Source organism: Anguilla rostrata, chromosome 2 (genome assembly GCF_018555375.3).
Source record: "Anguilla rostrata isolate EN2019 chromosome 2, ASM1855537v3, whole genome shotgun sequence".
In the NCBI taxonomy this organism is placed as follows: Eukaryota; Metazoa; Chordata; class Actinopteri; order Anguilliformes; family Anguillidae; genus Anguilla; species Anguilla rostrata.
Window position 1 is genome coordinate 33,504,680 of NC_057934.1, and position 17,983 is coordinate 33,522,662.

A 17,983-nucleotide genomic window follows, 5' to 3' on the forward strand; every position below is an offset into this window, starting at 1 on the left:
TATTTTGAACAGGCTTGGGTGCTGGACCATGTTTTGTAAACTTTAGCTATTGTGAACAAGTAATTCAAAGTCTGAAAATGTCCCCATTGTAGGACTCATAGCCAGTTGCTCTTGACTTCTGAAACAAAAAACAAAAAAAACAAACACAAAAGCAAACCAAAATACAGTCAAACCAAAGAAGTATGTATATATTTATATACAGTATATATAACTTAAATTTATAAATATTCATTTCTTTTCCTTTTCTACGTACAGGTTTGTTGTAAGTTATCTTTTTGTTACATTTACAGTATAGAACATTCCGATCTTTTACAGTACAGAAGGTAGCGATCTCAGAAAAGAGCATGCTTTTTTCTGCATTTTAACAAGGGATGGACTGAGAGTTTGTCTTCCATAGGTAAGTGATGGAGCCTTTTGTCCCACTCTGATGACCTCAAGCGCAAATTCACAGGTAGAGAGAACAATGACACAACGACCTAGTGGGGGGGAGAGGCTTCTGGGATCTGTATTGTCCGAGAGCGCAGCTGTCATCCATCTAACCTCTGTCTAGATTCTGAGATGTTTAAAGTTCTGTAAGTCGCTCTGGATAAGAGCGTCTGCTAAATGCCTGTAATGTAATGTAATGCAGCCCTTCCCGCCCATTTGGAGGACAACAGAAGCGATGCCAGATGCACTCGGCTTTAAATCCAGAAGCCCTTAACCTGCATTTTCTAAATTGCCATTAGAGAATACGTGACGCTTGGAACGTTGTGCATGTCGAAGACGAGCAGCTTTCAGGGGACCTCTAAGCGGGTATGAAAATGAGAGCTCACGTGCACCACGTGTGCGACAGAGCTGGATCCTGCAGAGGCCATTCCTCAGTCGCATTCTCACATTTCCAGCCACACGCTGCACAAGCCTCGCCTAGCCAACTCTGAAGGACTCTACGCTCTCCCCCTCTACAGCGCCCACTGGCCTCTCCCCCTCCCCTCCACCCGGGTCCTCCTACACATTGGACTCCACGAAAGGTCTCTTTGGTTTGATGGGCGAGGTGGGGCCCTGGCGGGACTCGCGCGAGAGCTGGCGGTACATGTTGTCCTGGTAGGCCTGGGCCACGGGCAGCGTCCGCGCCACCTTCACGTCCGGGTAGGTGGGCACCTGGCTCACCCGCTCCAGGATGTCCCCCCGGGACCCGTTGGACAGCTTGCCCAGGGAGGACGGCTGCGACTGCGAGTAGTAGTCGTCCTCCAGCAGGTGCCCGTTCTGGGCGTTGTTGGTCTTGTTGTAGTAGGCGATGTTGCCTAGCGACGTGGGCGGGCTGTAGGAGGGGCCTCCGCCCCCCTGCTGCGCCAGGTTGCCCGGGGAGGTGGGGCTGGTGATGACCGTGTCCAGGGAGGAGACGGCCCAGGGCCGCGAGGGCTGGTGCAGGTACTGCTGAGTCCGCGCCGTCTTGTCGATGATGCCCATGAAGGGCGTGGTCCGGGAGCGGGCGGGCTCCACCTGGTACACCGCCCCGCCCCGGCCGTCGCCCCCCTGCGAGGGCGAGATGGGCGAGAGGTCGTCGCAGGCGCGCTCGTAGGAGGGCTGCAGCGGGATCTCCATCTGCTGGATGGAGGCGGAGGGCCGGAAGCCGGGGGCCAGGCTGCAGGCGGAGCCCGTGGACAGGCTGTTGCTGGAGGGGGAGAAGCGCAGCCCCACGCTCTGCGAGTGGATGAGGGGCCGCGGGGTGGGCGGGTGCTGCTTGACGTCGCCCGTGTTGGCGCTGACGGGCCGCCGCACCAGGTGCGGGATCTCGGGCGAGCCCAGCTGGCACTGCGGCAGGACGCCGGCGGCGGCGGCGCGGTCCAGCTCGTGCTTGGAGACGGGGTAGTAGGCCGCCGACTGGCTGCGGCTGATCTGCGGGGTCTGCCCGTAGCGCACGCCCCCCGGGCCGCCGCCGCCGCCGCCGCCGGGCCGGTACGCCGAGGCGGGCCTCTGCGGGAGCTCGTCCTTGGCCAGGCCCGCGTCGGCCGCCCCGCCCCGCCCGCCGTGCTGGCACAGCGCCCCCGCGCTCAGGCTGGCCTGCACCTGGGCCATGGGCCGCCCGTCCAGCGAGGCCTGGTACACCAGCCGGCTCTCCACGTCCGGCGGGCCGCCCTGGTAGCGCCCGCTGATGGGGTGCGCCATCTGGCCGTAGGCGCCGCCGGCCAGCACGGCGCTGGAGTGCACGGCCGAGCTGGGCTGGTTGGTGCGCACGATCTGCGCCATGGCCGGCTGCAGCCGCAGGCCCGCCTGCTGGTGGTGCTGGGAGGACTGAGACGCCTGAGAGCTCAGCTGGAAGGAACGCTGGCTGCTCATCTTGGACAGGGGCGACTTGGGCCGCCCGGGAAGCTGCTCCTGCTGGTAGCGCACCGGGGAGCCCGACTGGGAGCGGTACAGGCACACGCTCTCCACCGGGGGGCTGGCCCTGTACTGGGGACCCCGCCGCAGGGGCGAGGGCGGGGGGCTCTGGTAGTCTTTCCCCTGCCCCCCTCCTCCTCCTCCTCCTCCTCCGCCTCCTCCCCCTCCTCCGCTGCCCAGGGGCGGGGGGCTGAAGCGGTAGGAGGAGACCTGGTGGGCAGGGGAGGTCTGCGGGGGGCTGGGCCGGAAGTGGGAGTTCTGATGCGTGGGCGAGAGGGAGGGCGAGGTGGACTGGTAGCCCTGGCGGGTGGGGGAGGACATGGAGGTGGGGCTGGGCCGGAAGTCGAAGGACTGGCCCAGCGGGGAGCCCCCCGAGAGGTAGGCGGAGTCGCGGTGGGCCGGGGACGGCGGGGGGCTCTGGATGATGGGCAGGCTGGCGGGGCTGGGCCGGGACTCCAGAGGCAGGCCGGCGGACGCCGCCTCCAGCTCCTGCTCCAGGTAGTCCTCGTCCTCAAACAGGTCCTGCACGGGCTCCATGTCCTCCAGCCGGGGCTCCGGGGGCGGAGGCGGCTCCTCGGCCGGGGGCGGGGGAGGGGGCGGGGACGGGGGCGGCTCCAGCTCCTCCTGCGGAGGCTGGTTGACCTGTCGACACTCCTCCTCCACGCGCTGCAGCAGCCTCTGGATCTCCCGGTTGTTGGGGCACTGCTTGATGGCTTCGTTCAGGTCCTCCAGGGCTTCAGCGAATTGTCTGCAGAGACAGAAAACAAATTTACAGGCAGAGCAACAGCAAGGTGGTGAGACTGTAAGGCTCAATTTCGACTGTTCTAGCCAAATTCCAGAGCTGTACATGCCTGAGCCACAGGTTGTAAACCGTGGCTGGGAAAGCAAATTTTCAGGAGACAAGGGGGGGGTCATAAAAGGCAGCAGGAAAGACAATAAGATAATATAAACTGTCTCACAACCTTTTTACCTTTTTACTTGTGGCCTGAAGGAACAGATGGGCAAGTGTGTCATGTGGAAGGCTTGCTCAGAATTGCACTGAAGGGAAGTCCTAAGAAACATTCGAAGAGAACCTGCTTAACAGTTCTCCTGGTACCATAGTCATCATGTGGGAGAATCTGCTTAACAGTTCTCCTGGTACCATAGTCATAATTTGGGAGAATCTGCTTAACAGTTCTCCTGGTACCATAGTCATCATGTGGGACAATCTGCTTAATAGTTCTCCTGGTACCATAGTCATCATTTGGGACAATCTGCTTAATAGTTCTCCTGGTACCATAGTCATCATGTGGGAGAATCTGCTTAACAGTTCTCCTGGTACCATAGTCATCATGTGGGAGAATCTGCTTAACAGTTCTCCTGGTACCATAGTCATCATGTGGGAGAATCTGCTTAACAGTTCTCCTGGTACCATAGTCATCATTTGGGACAATCTGCTTAATAGTTCTCCTGGTACCATAGTCATCATTTGGGACAATCTGCTTAATAGTTCTCCTGGTACCATAGTCATCATTTGGGAGAATCTGCTTAACAGTTCTCCTGGTACCATAGTCATCATTTGGGACAATCTGCTTAACAGTTCTCCTGGTACCATAGTCATCATTTGGGACAATCTGCTTAATAGTTCTCCTGGTACCATAGTCATCATGTGGGAGAATCTGCTTAACAGTTCTCCTGGTACCATAGTCATCATGTGGGAGAATCTGCTTAACAGTTCTCCTGGTACCATAGTCATCATTTGGGGGAATCTGCTTAACAGTTCTCCTGGTACCATAGTCATCATTTGGGGGAATCTGCTTAACAGTTCTCCTGGTACCATTGTCATCATGTGGGAGAATCTGCTTAACATTCCTCCTGGTACCATAGTCATGTCCGTACTGAATCATTTGGTTATGCACTGGTTATGCTGGGGAACATGTTTATTTGCCTTAGACAGCATGCTATCTTGTGTTCAGGTATAGGTATTGAATATGTTCATATTTGCTCTCACTGACATAACTGGTGATGATTTTTATTAATAAGCTATCATACTTTCACCACACATATCTGCATCTTCCTTTCCAGCTTTTCTGCAGCTTCATTGATACCCAGAACCCAGTTATAAACCCCATGAGAACTGGTGCACATGTTGTTAGGGGCCACGGTGTTCGGGGCACTGTGGTACGTATGGCAAGATGACAGGTTTTAAAAATGAGTGGAGTCAGATAAACTTGTTTTTCCTTTCCTGTGACAAAATCTTAATCCTTAAAAGACTGGCGTAACATTCTGGAAAAGTAAATGTGCTATGGTGGAATACAATAAGCTGAATGATTTCATTGAAAAAAAAGACTAGGCAGATTTAGCCAAATATGCTAACTAGAAACTTAACAGGAAGTCTTGCGTTTTTTCACATTTTAAACACGTCCAGATGAAATCTCTCCAAATCTGCATAACTGAAACACCAAGTTAATTCTGCTTGACTAAGATGAAGATAGCATATTTCACTGATGCAATATATGAATTACACATTAGATTCCCAAGTTCAGTCTGCAGTAACGTTAAATATAGCTGCAAGCGGCAATGAGCAGGTTTCAAGCATTAAAACAGAAGGGTTATTTTATGGAATTCAAGGCAGAAGAGGTAAAGGAGAAGGTTTTGATGGTAATTTTAAGTTTTAACGGCAGTTGTAAATGTAGTTGCAACTTACTTTGAGGAATTAACCACCTGTTTAAAACCCCCATCTTCTCTCACTCTCCATACATGTTTTTATCTTTCAAAATGATGCAGTAGGTGGAGACAGGCTCAAAACTTTTTTTATACTTTTTACAGCAGCATCATTGTTATTGCTGTTTTTAATAATAAAGAGGTGAGTGGGCTGTGGCTTGGTGTACCTTAGTACAAATCCTTTATGAAACTTCTGCACACGGTATGTTTGACATTTGGCATTTCAGCTAACAAAAACTGTGGGTGGTTAGAGCAACATTATGCTTCAGATATATTTCAGAGCACAAAGGAGTCAAAGTCACTCTGGTACCCCAATTCGTTTTCCTCATGCAGCAACTAAAAACTAATTTGTCCACCATTCTGCCATTCTTTGATGGATTTGTATGAAATGTGGAGAGCCAGATAACCATATTCAGTTTCAGAGTTTGGCCAGTCTGTCTGACCTATAAGCCAATATATCATAGGCCACGCTCACCTGGACAAATTCCTGCCAAACTTCATATTTAGACTAATATGGGTCCCCAGATTATGTGTACTTGGTTACAAGAAAGTTATAACCTCTTTTGCTGTAGGCCCAGCCCATTTTTAAGTTTATCGGTTCATGGCGACCATGTTGGTTATCCGATTGGACTGATTTATAGTCCATTTGTGTATCTGGGTCGTACAAATACGCACAGCAATTTGGGTACAGATTGATTCACTCAAAAAACTAAAAATGGCAGAAAATCTATCCAGACAGACTTCAGTGGTTCAACTGGCATATTGGTAGAGCTCATTCACAAGATTATGTATATGAAGTGAAAAAAAGGGGTCAAAAATTCGGTTCTTTAATTACAGAACCACCTAAAGGCAGATTGGGTTTATAGTGCAAGAGCACCTAGCCTCCCTCCAAGTAATTAGGCTACCATAAGCTCATGTCTCTATCGTATGGGAAACTTGCAAAACTGTGGGTAAAATGACACTATGAAAATAAGGTTTCAGCCCTATGGGCTTGAAATCCTAAAAACTGAAAATAGCCAACCTGGAACAGTTGGCACAGCTTTTAGGTCATTCCAAGTTTTCTAGAGCAAATAATAAAGGCGGGGGAGAATGACCAAAATACCAGATTAAAATGCGTAGAAACTTCCATAAAGAGCTAATTTCTTCTCACAATTGACCTGCTCTCAGAAATATCAGAAAGTAAGTTTTGAACTCCGATCCAGTTAAATGTGACACAGATACTTTTTGAGAGTGTGATGCATTTCAGAAGTGACAAAGAGAAATGTAGAAGTGACGCATGCTTTACTAATAGAGGATGGTGGGGCCCTGTCAAAATGAATGACATCAGTAACATTGCCAGCATATTAATAATTCGCTAAATAAACGCTAAAACACATTTCTCCTACGTGCCTGTGACGCATTACTGACTGGTTCTATGGCCCCTCCTTCCTCCCCCCTTCCCTCCGTGCTCTCACTTTCGAACCCAATTTGCGCCTTTTTAAAACTGTGACGTGTGCAGAGACAGACCAGAAGCTGGTGTTTCTGTACACCCGAGTCAATCTAAGAGTGAGTCAGCGTGAACCGTCCGTCACTGAATGAAGCGGGGGCCGGGGTTGGGGCTGTGCCATGCTTTTGAGTGACTCTCCTTGGTCACTCTAGGAAACACTCAAAGTCTAGGGTCGCTTGGAGTCCCGCTCTCATCACCTGCTGCTCCGCTTGGCTCGGGCTCTGGCGTAGTAGGCCTCGTACGAATTTGGCTTCAGCTCCAGCGCCTTGGTGGCAAACTCCTCGGCCATTCCAAAGTCCTGAGAGGAACAACAGAGACGACAGTGACAGGTTCATACAGTGAATCAACATGGATTCAGAACATGCCTGCGACCCTGCCCAGCACACATAAAACACATTTACACAGTACACTACACAAATACAGCACACATCAGACACATCTACACAATTCACTACAAATATACACACATCAATCATATACACATTACACCATACACTACATATACACAGCACACATCAAACATATACACAAAACACTATACAGCACACAAGCACATTTACACCATACACTATACACTACACACATACAGCACACATCAAACACAACAGACTACACATATACAGCACACATCAAACACAGCTACACAATACACTATACACTGCAGCACACATCAAACACATGTACATGCGCTAAAAACACACTGATGGCCAGCGCTCTCTCTTACCATCACATTCACACACCAACACATCACACACAATTAAACCACAGTATCAACAATATGCACTATGCACTCTCGCACGTCGCTTTGCATAAAACCGTCTGCTAAATAAGTGTAATGTAATATAACAACTTTCAGTTTCTCTTCCGGCACACTGATCTCTTCCAGCTGATCTCAGACCAGCACTTCTATCACAACCTTGCCATCAGAAGCCAGGAGCACAAACTAGCCCCATCCTACCAGGCAGGGGCAGCAGTGAGATGTGCATGAATGGACACGATGGCTGTTAATGAGGTGCTGTTCGGAAAACTGTTTCCACAGAGCCCCGTGTTCCTCAATAAAGAAACCATGAAGACGGCACTAAATATTAAGGCACTTGGACGCACAGATTGATGCATTCACATCTATGTCATACTGGAAGAGACGGCATATGTAGTATCACCTTTTCCACAGTCAAGTCTGCGGAAAAACCCTTTTTCACACGTTTAAACCAAATGTGGGATAAAAAAAAAAACATTCAAGTACAGGACTGCAGAAATGTCACTGGACTGCATTCACAGCTCCGGCTGAATAAAAATAGCCTTTTCTCAGCTCAGGACTCTGAAGTGCCAGCTTAATGAATTCCAGCCTGCCTGAACTCACTTCAGCCTCACAGAAACTCCCTTTTGTGCTTTTCCCTTTGGCCTGGAACCAGAAGCGAGCAAATCAGATATGCTACATGTCACCGTACATCACGTTATATATTTTAAAGACCGGAGTCTATGCTCAGTATGAGAGACAATGCGAGGTCTGATCCAGCCCCGTTACGGGTGGTTTGGCTGTGCTGAAGCTCCTCCTCCCTCACTCACGGCGCACGGGGGCTCTGACTGTGCCCCCCCCCTCACGGCCGTCACCCCCCGGCTCACAGGGGGCCCTCGTCCTGCTCTGGCTGCGTGCGCTGCCCGAGGCCCCTGGTCTGCTCTGGCTGCGTGCGCTGCCCGAGGCCCCTGGCGACAGCGGGGCGGGCCGCGGACTACGTTGGTTCCCTGCGGCAGGGGACAGGTTGAGCGGCAGGCGACACTTGAGCTGCGGAGTCTCAGTCTCGCTGAACCCTCGCGGGGGAAGTTGCAGAGCGCACTGAGCGCTGGGGCTCGTCCTCACTTACCCTTTCGCAATGGGAACCAGACCACGGTACGCGGGCCGCTCACCACCACACTAACGCACGGAGACACACACACACACACCACAGCACACACACACGCACACACACACATGCACCAGCACACGCACACACACACAAAGCACAACGCCACAACCACCACACACACACACACACACACCACACGCATGCATGTGCACACACACACACACACACACACACACAAACGCACGCACGCACGCACGCACGCACGCACGCACACACACACACCCACACCACACGCACGCATGTGCACACACACACACACACACACAAAGATAGGCAGACACGCATGCACACACACGCATACAGACGGACACACGCACAGACATACACACGAACACACACACAAGGACACAAAAAAAAGTCAGGATAATGAGTATTTCAGGGGTGCTATTTGTCTGCTTTGCTAAATGCATTATACTTCTCATTAAACTCAATACGGGCATTTCAAAAAGCACACGCGTGCACGCTCAAACAAACACACTCGCGCACAGCCTCGTGTGCAGGGAGCTGGTTTACTAGAGTCTCCAGCCAACAGCTGGACCTCAGCATGAGACACAAGGCAATGCCCTTCATTTGGACACCAGCTGGTAGAACAAGGCAAGCCACCTGCCCACTGCCAAACCAGATATAAGCCAACAACAGAGATGAGCTATTCTAGTCCTGGAGGCCGACATGGATCCTGGTTTCATTATCCTTCATTCACCAGACAGAATTATTTGGAAACAAATTCAACACGGGAGGACATTGTCATTAGTTTTTATAATTTGGTTTCCTTGGATGATATAACTTATAACTGCAATAGGGGCTGACCATCATTCTCTTGTTTAAAGACTATGAACATGGAAATACTGACAGTTTCAAAAATAATACTCCCGTTAAAATAAAAAAAAGTACCTGTTTAAATGCGTGTGCATATGCGTGCTTGTTTGCGGCTGTGATTGAAGATGAACGATTTAGTGAATCGCTTTGTGAACTGAGCCTGCCATATGTGGCCTGGACCAGAGTGGATGGCTCTGAATATAAATCCCAGCACTGAGGCACAGGATCTTTCAGATGCAGCACAAACAGATTGCAGTCCCACCAGCCTGCATGCTCCAGGAGTGAAAGATATCATAGATATTAAAAAATCGGGAGTCAAATCTGCACTCCTGTGCTCCTAACACTAACCGATGCGAATGCCAATGCATCAATAAGCAGTCACTCGTTCTTGGCAGAACCACGGTTCTCACGCGCCGCATGAAGGCAAACTTAAGTGCAGTGACTCGTGTCTACCAGCAGATGTCAGCATCGCTTGCTTTCAGAGGAGAGCGCACTCTCATCGTCAGCGGAGAGGCACACCCAGTTTTATCTCCACAGAACCACTGCGGCAAAGTCCACGCTGCACACGTAACAGACCGTGGTGAGAAAATGTGTTCTACTCAGACTGTGCTTCTGACAAGTTATGTTGGTCATTGCAGCATAAACACAAAACTGCTGGAAATGACAATATTCAGGCCTGTTTTCTGGCTAGTTTAGGCAGCAATAAAAATAAAATGTGTTTCATAGATATTCACATATTTTGTGGTTTCATTTGGGGGTGGACAAAACAGGAGCAATTTAACATTTTACTATTTTATATTATAGTAGTGCTTGCCATAACTTGTGCACATAACAGAGGGTGAACTGCAATGAATCTGAATCACGTGTCACATGGTATCTGACTGTGTAACATGCTGATATCTGACTGTGTCACATACGCTGGTATCTGACTGTGTAACATACGCTGGTATCTGACTGTGTAACATATGCTGGTATCTGACTGTGTCACATATGCTGGTATCTGACTGTGTCACATACGCTGGTATCTGACTGTCACATACGCTGGTATCTGACTGTGTCACATATGCTGGTATCTGACTGTGTCACATACGCTGGTATCTGACTGTGTCACATACGCTGGTATCTGACTGTCACATACGCTGGTATCTGACTGTGTCACATACGCTGGTATCTGACTGTGTCACATACGCTGGTATCCGACTGTGTCACATACGCTGGTATCCGACTGTGTCACATACTCTGGTATCTGACTGTGTCACATATGCTGGTATCTGACTGTGTCACATACTCTGGTATCTGACTGTGTAATGTGTTCAGGTATATGACTTTGTAATGTGCAGGTAATTGCCAGTTTAGATCAAGGACCAAGGAACAATACAGCATTTCACCAATTAAATATGCATCATTCCAATTTACACAACAGGAAAATGCTGTGCTCTTAATAGTAGTAGTCATTTTTATTATAATTATTAAAATAACTATTACAATATATATGTACACAAATACGCAGTGTGGAAAAAACTAATGCTACATATTGAGATTAGCAAACTGAAACTATTTTGTCTGATTCTTTTCTTCCCCTTATTGGTTCTCTATGGCTGAGCCTTCATAAGAGAGACCAATCTGGGTTTCTGGCCCCTCCCACTGTGGCCTTGTGGGTAGTGGGCGGAGCTCACCTTATAGAAGCCGTCCCCTTCCTCTATGAGCTTGCTGAGCAGGATAATCATGATGTCAGGTTTGGAGGTGGCCATTGCCCAAGTTGCTGGACCTGTGGTGTACAGGATGCATGATGGGTAAAAAAAAAAAGAAAGAAAAAAAAACAGAGAGCGGGAGAAAAGAGGAAGGAAGAATGCAGGGTGTCTTGGAGCGTCTTGATGAAGAAGACGGCGGAATCACAAAGAAGACATGAAGTAACCACAGCAACGACAACCAGATGCGGGATGAAGGAGGGGGTGGAGCCTGCTGCAGAGAACTAAACTTTAGCTTAGCTTAGCTTAGCTTAGCACTCCCTCTGACCTGGGGACAGTCAGAGACCAAACACCTACACCAACCATCTCCGCTCCCAGGAGACCCGCGTCCCCTTAGGTAAAAAAAAAAAACCTGAACCGGGCCTTTGCGATATAACTGGACGACAAGGAAAACGCAGAGTCCTCCTCTCAGCCTTCAGCCAATGGGAAGGGGCTCCTTCAGGGGTATTTACAGTACAGCCGACGGGAGAAGCTGAAGGAGCCGTTGATGACCGAGTAACCGAAAGGCTGGACGCGCGATTGCGACAGTGACTGGCAGACGCAGCGCTAGCTAGCCTTCCTGCTGCCCTACGCCGGCCGATGGCGGAGCGCCTTCCGTAGCGTCCCAGCTCTGCTCTTCGCTCCGACAGGCAGGCGACGCCCCGGCACTTAACCCAGACGACTCACCTAAGAGGCGGAATCTGCCCTTTCAGGCAAATCGCCCTCCCTTCAGACCTTCACTCATAACTTCAGACGTTCAGGGCGTTCTGGCGTGATTAACGCGACGGAGTCAAGGGCCCATAAATGAAATCTCCTAATAGCACTGAGGACTACTACTGAGGACTACTAATCATATTAGTAAAGTTAAAATGCGCGCCTCACGCATGATATCAAGTAACGGTACGACATCACTGCAGAGGGAGCTAAACGAAACGGCATTATAAATCCTGCTGTATGCTAATTAGCGACAAATCGCAGAAGAACCTAATTACAGAGACAGCAGAGAGAAAGCGATGTCATTTTGTCAGTTTCGGTAGCGTCGGTGGGAAGGCGGCTCTGATTAATTACGGCCTTCCCCCGGGGGGGCGGGTCGGCCTCCTCAAGGCGAAGTTACTCTCGCGGGCGAACAGAAACTTTTCCCGCCACGGCGAGCGAGGAGCGCGTCTGTTCGTGAACGAGCCGCCGCCCGGCCCCCGAGAGAGAGACAGACAAGATGTCCGCCGGTCGAGGCGACGGCCCCCTGGCTCTGACCGCCGGTCCGCCGGTCCGTTTTAAAGAGACAGGTCCCCGGCGCACTTCTCTGCGGGGGGGTCGGCCTTCGAGGGACGGCTACGGTGACACAGCGGAGAGGACGGGGAAGGGTCCTGGGTGGAGGGGTGGCCTGTCGGGTGGGCGGGCGGTTCGAAGGCCAGGGAGATTTAGATGTCCCTGCTGTGTCTACAGCTTGTGTGTTTGCACAAAGGCCTACCTGATCAACATTCTGCATCGGTGCGTCAGTTTGCTAGTGACCGGTACTTCTCTCTAGGGTTTTCATCTTACTTGTTCCTGGTTGTGGTTATACACTTTGTTGTACGTCGCTCTGGATAAGAGCGTCTGCCAAATGCCTGTAATGTAATGGCTGTAGAACATTCCGGAAGTGAACGCTGAACCTGCAGTGTGTGTGTGTGTGTGTGTGTGCGCTTACCGGTGTTGGTCTACGGAAGGAGCGGAGGGCATCGCGCGTGTGGGGCCCTGGAGAACATGTTAACAGGAGCCAGTCTACCTACAGGCTGTGTGCGCTCTACTGGATAAACTCTGAGTACCAGTCCCATTTGGCCAGAGAGAATTCTGGGTAGCTGCACAGACAGGGAAGTCTGCTTCCTTTGAGACTGTACAGGCGGGGAAACTGAGGTTCAAAAGTTCACTGCCGATCGATGCGTGGGGAGGGACAGGAGGGGCTCTGGCTGCTGTGCCTGCCTGCCTCAGTGAGGTGAACGGACACAGAGGGGTGAGGGGGAGGGGGAGAGAGAGAGAGACGCCCACAGCCTCGGGTTTACCTCTGGGCCGGCTGGGCAGCGTCTGACATCCTGGTACCGGAAGAGCGAGGCGGGGCCAGGGGAGAGGCGGAGTCAAGTCATGAGCAAGGGGGTGAGGTTGGGGGGGGGGCGAGCAATGTGGCAAGAATCAACCAAAGAACACAGAGATGTGTGTGTGTGTGTGAGTGAGTGAGTGAGTGAGAGAGAGAGAGTGAGAAAGAGAGGTGGAGGAGAAGTGATGAGGAAAGGAACGAAAAAGAAGCAGCAGTGAGAAGCGGGGCAGAGTGCTGGAGCGGGAAAAAGAAAAGAACAACGGCACTAACAACAGTCTGCTTCAGAACAACCACCGGGGGGCGCCAACACAAGACCGCTGCCAACAGTACTGCACAAGAACACAAACCAGAGCCGTGAGGAGCCGGGAGAAGCAGCACATCGCAGCGGGGGGGGGGGGGGCGGGGGTGCGGGGAGAGGGAGAGAGCAGGGGGAGGGGCTGCAGAGGAGTCTGCACCCCCATCTGTGGAGAAGATAGGGGGCGACAGAGAGGCACCGACCGGGGGGAGGGGGGGACTCAGCAGTGGTCAGTGGGGACAGGTACCAGTCATCCAATCCCCTGCCTTTCCCTCTGAATTGTCTCCCAGGTGCACCGAGCACATCTGGAGCGCCAGAGGTCGCGGGGAGGGCGTCCGACAGCGATCACACGCGCTCTCACGGGCGCTCGGAACGTCTACGCGGGAGACCGTCCCCCGCCACGTTTCTCACTCGCCTCTCCCCACCCCCACCAGCGCCTTCAGGAACCACGTGCCCAACGGCACGCTGGGATTCCGCACTACAAAGGGTTCGCTCGCACTTTAAGTGACACATCTGCACCAACCAAGACACTTTCTGGCTATCGCTACGGATTCCGTCTGAGGCGCCCGGAAAGAGAAAACGGAAATACAACCGAGCGAAACTCCACAAGGCGTATTTTTTGGGGGGAGCTTTGACGTGACCCTCCGCTGGGATAAAGCGCGACTGGAGGCAGCGGGGGGGGCGAGGGGAAGGGGGGTCGCGTGCTCCGCCTCGCCGTCCTCCCGCCAACTTCAACATGGCGTATCCCTGAGAGACGCTCTCCCCGGTGCAGCCGGAGTTTAAGTCAACAGGGCCCCGCCGCGGATTTTAGCTCCGCTCCGCCGGAGGACTTTCATCTGGCGGCCCCCGCCTCTGAAGGGCCCGCCTCCCTTTCCTTTCGCTCTAGAGTTACCGCCAACGCCCGTCCCCCGTGTTGCATTCCTGCCGCGGGGCTGCCTGTCCTAAGGATGGCTGTTTACCGCTCCTCAGAGAGACAGCGCGGATACGGAGGTTCAGTCCTCCTCCTACTCCTGTCTGTCGGGCTGCGCGCGTCCGTCTGTCTGTCTGTCTGTCTGTCTCTCGTCCGTCTGTCAGTCCTACCTATCTTGGCTCCCTTCTTGAGCAGGGCGACCACCACCGAGGTGTTGCGGCACCCCACCGCCCGGTCCAGGGGGCGCATGCCGCTGTAGTCCACGTGCTCGATCATCGCCCCGTGATCCACCAGGAACTGCACCTGGAGAGAGGGAGGGAGGGGAGAGAGAGAGAGGGAGAGAAAGGGGGGAGAGAGAGAGCAGGGAGAGAGAGAGATGGAGAGAAAGGGGGGGGAGAGAGAGCCAGGGAGAGGAGAGAGGGAGAGAAAGGGGGGGAGAGAAAGAGCCAGAGAAAGAGAGAAAGCGAGAGGGAGGGAAGGTAGGGAGGGAGAGAGAGAGAGAAAGAGGGAGAGAGAGAGTGAGAAAGAGGGAGAGGGAGGGGGGACAGAGGAAGAGAGAGAGAGGGAGAGAGCAAGAGAGAGATGCGAGTAAGATAGTAACAGATGAAAGGCCATGAGAGAAAGAGAAACAGAAAAAGAAAAATTCTCAGAATCTGTTCTTCAACATGGGGTGAGGATACATGTCTGTACAGGAACAGTGAGGGAAGGTAACCTTTATTTCCTCTTCCTGAAACAGGGCGCCGTTCCTGTTAATGTGACTGTAACGTCATGCTTCTGCAAGCACAACCTCTCGCCACGCGAACAACGCACATCTCAATTACAATCAGACAGAAGAGCGCTGGTCTGAAACGGAGAAGGGAGACAGCAGGAGACAGAGCGGGCGGGGGAGGGAGGGAGCGAGGGAGGGAGGGAGAGAAGAGAGCGAAAGACAGGCGTAGGACCTCTCGCTCACCACTTCGGCGTCTCCGTAGAAGGCGGCCAGGTCGAGCGGGGTGCGGCCGTTCTTGTCGGCGTGGTCGGTGGCCGCGCCCCTCTCCACCAGGGAGCGCACCACGGCCATGTGACCCTTCAGACACGCCCAGCTCAGGGCCGTCAGGCCCTCCTTGTCCATCAGGCTTATGGAGGCACCTGGGGGGGGAGGGGGGGGGCGCAGGGCATGCCCATTAATCACCTCGCCCCACTCGCATACATTACCCAGGCTGCACTGCGACAGATAACGCTCTAACCCGCGTTTGCTTAATATGACTCCAGTACCAGACTTCATAATGCAAATATTTTCAGATTTTTTTATTTACTGCGTTATGGACTATACACTTGACTCTGACTAGTAGAGGAGTCCCCTCTATAGAGTAGTTCTAACTTGTAAATATTGTAAATACCAATAAAACTAAATAGTAATCCGTAAATGCTTACATTACATTTATTTGGCAGACGCTTTTATCCAAAGCGACGTACAAGAAGTGCAATTATTTATCACTGTTTGTTTCCTAAGCTTGTGCCAGTGTGACATTTTGAGCAGTGAAGTAGCTGATTTAACAGAAAGGGCCTGCGTGACTTTCGGGAGGTGAAGGCGTGCGCCCGCAGGCTGGGGTCGGACCCGCGCCACGCGCCGCCCCCATGCGCGAGCGGCGGCTCACCCTGCGCCAGCAGGAACTCCACGGTGCCCAGGTGGCCCTCGGAGGCCGCCATCATCAGGGGAGTGCGGCCCTGCTTGTCGGCCATGTTGACGTCGGCGCTGTGCGTGAGCAGCAGGTCCACGATCTGCGCGAACCGCCCGGGGGGATGGGAGGTAGCGGGGGGGAACACGCGCCGGAACAGAGAGAGAGAACGTCACGAGAAACGCAGACGTCCAGCCGGTGTCTCTCCGCCAAACTCGATATTACTGACAAAATCTCAGACATCAGATAACACAAAAGTGAGACAAAATCAGAGTTCAAGTTCACTGAAGAAGTGAATATTCAAGAAATTGTACTTTGTTATTAGTACAATAACAAAAAGGAATACTAACTATACATACGCATATTTTAATGCCTTTCCTTGAATAAATCTTGCTATGCTTCGTACCGTGTCTCATTTGAGAAACACAAAAAAACAGTCAACGACGGGCACACAATCGAAATCTCCATAGGAGAGCCATAGAAGCCCCGTGAGGGGGGAGTGGCCTGTGCGCGGGCCCCACCCACCTGCCAGTGGCCCTGCCGGACGGCGCTGAAGAGAGGGACGATCCCGCGGCGGTTGGGCTGGGCCACGGCCGCCCCCTGCTCCAGCAGCAGCCTGCACACCTCCAGCTTGCCCCGCCCTGCGGCCGCCGTCAGCGCTGCGGACAGGAGAGGAGGGGGAGGGGGGGGAAGGTCTGGGTCACGTGACTGCCGGGCGGGGCCACCAGGGAATGCACAGGCACACCAGGCTGCACTGCAAACGACTGCCACTCTGAATCTCTGCACTCTGAATCTCTGCAGTCTGAATCTCTGCACTCTGAATCTCTGCAGTCTGAATCTCTGCAGTCATTCCAACCGAAGATCTCAAATTACCCCGCGTTATATTGGGTTACAGACGGTAGCCTAGACTCGCTAGTTTGAACTTGTGTATGTTTTCGTCGTTGTCTCAGACTCACTGCATGCTTTCCAGCATGCCCCTTAGGACGGACGTGTTGCGGACGGCTTCTGACAGACGTCTATGTCAACAAACAAGCACGTCGCGCGGCTCAGCGTGCGCAAGTGTCAGTCAGGCTCCGGCGGCGCTCTACGTTTCCAGGCCCGCTGTAGAGGAAAGGATCGCACTGCGGCGCGCTGAGCCTGTCTCCCCGTCCCGGTCTTTACTGCAGCAGACGCACGCCGTTGATGTCGCCCGCGATACAACGGCTCACAAAGAGCGGTGCGTGCCGTCTGCGGCATGAAAGGGAGCGACACACACCCCCCCCCCTCGCAGATTATGACCTCACGTCGGCTCTCGTTTCCGCCCCGGAGGCGAAGACGGGGAGCGAAGGGACGGGTCGGCTCTAAAGGAGAAGCGGAGAGCCGGGTGCGGGGGCGCGGCGTCCTTCCTCTCGCTCTCTCTCTCTCCCCAAAACTCAGCCAGCGCGCACCGAGGACGCGCCGCCCGTCCTTCCGTCCGCCCAAGGAGACCGCGAGGACGATGCCTATTTAAAGCCGCGTGCGCCGCCGGTGCGGCTATAATGTTACAGCGCTGCGGCGTCATGGAATTTCGTTCATGGTCGTTTGGAAGGACGTTAGCCGGGCGCGGTCGTGCAGTTACGGTACGCGCTGAACACGGTGATGTCCCTGCGGGCCACCTTTCTATTCACATCAATAACGGTTCTGTCTCCTTCCTGCTAACGGTCTCAGGTTATGGAAGCTGTGAATTAAGTCCACAGTCGAGTCCATTAACCTGTAACTCTGTAGGGTAACGTCTGTCTCCATGGCCTGTCCATGGGGTAAGGAGCTTACAGGGCCATTTGAATAGGCTAGAACAGAACAACCTCATTTTCCCAAGGGTAACTTCAGGATTCTAAGTTTTGATTTGAGTCTCCTTTCCAAACCACTAGCTTGAATGGTCAGAGCAGGACCAACGTGATAGACGCCTTAAAGATGCCTCCATGGAAACGGTGATACTGAACACGGGCGCCGCGAAGAGAGAGAGATAGGGCTGTGATGACTTGCATGCCATGATGAACGTTCGCCGGCGAAGAAAGCTGCTTCTCGTTTCCTCCGCCCCCC

The 17,983-nt window shown here is 52.6% G+C and overlaps 1 protein-coding gene across 1 annotated transcript in view; it reads right to left on the reverse strand.

The window, feature by feature from the left end:
* Window positions 1–984: 984 nt before the first annotated feature.
* The window catches only part of LOC135248550 (protein TANC2-like), a 124,576-nt gene continuing 107,577 nt past the window's right edge, over window positions 985–17,983 (reverse strand). The window contains exons 19-27 of the mRNA XM_064323328.1: window positions 16,451–16,584; window positions 15,905–16,028; window positions 15,220–15,395; window positions 14,438–14,570; window positions 13,031–13,060; window positions 10,862–11,035; window positions 8,171–8,356; window positions 6,745–6,874; window positions 985–3,106 (exon numbers count right to left, since the gene is read on the reverse strand). Of these exons, the coding sequence (XP_064179398.1) occupies window positions 985–3,106; window positions 6,745–6,874; window positions 8,171–8,356; window positions 10,862–11,035; window positions 13,031–13,060; window positions 14,438–14,570; window positions 15,220–15,395; window positions 15,905–16,028; window positions 16,451–16,584 (3,209 nt within the window). The remainder of the gene's footprint in view (window positions 3,107–6,744; window positions 6,875–8,170; window positions 8,357–10,861; window positions 11,036–13,030; window positions 13,061–14,437; window positions 14,571–15,219; window positions 15,396–15,904; window positions 16,029–16,450; window positions 16,585–17,983) is intronic.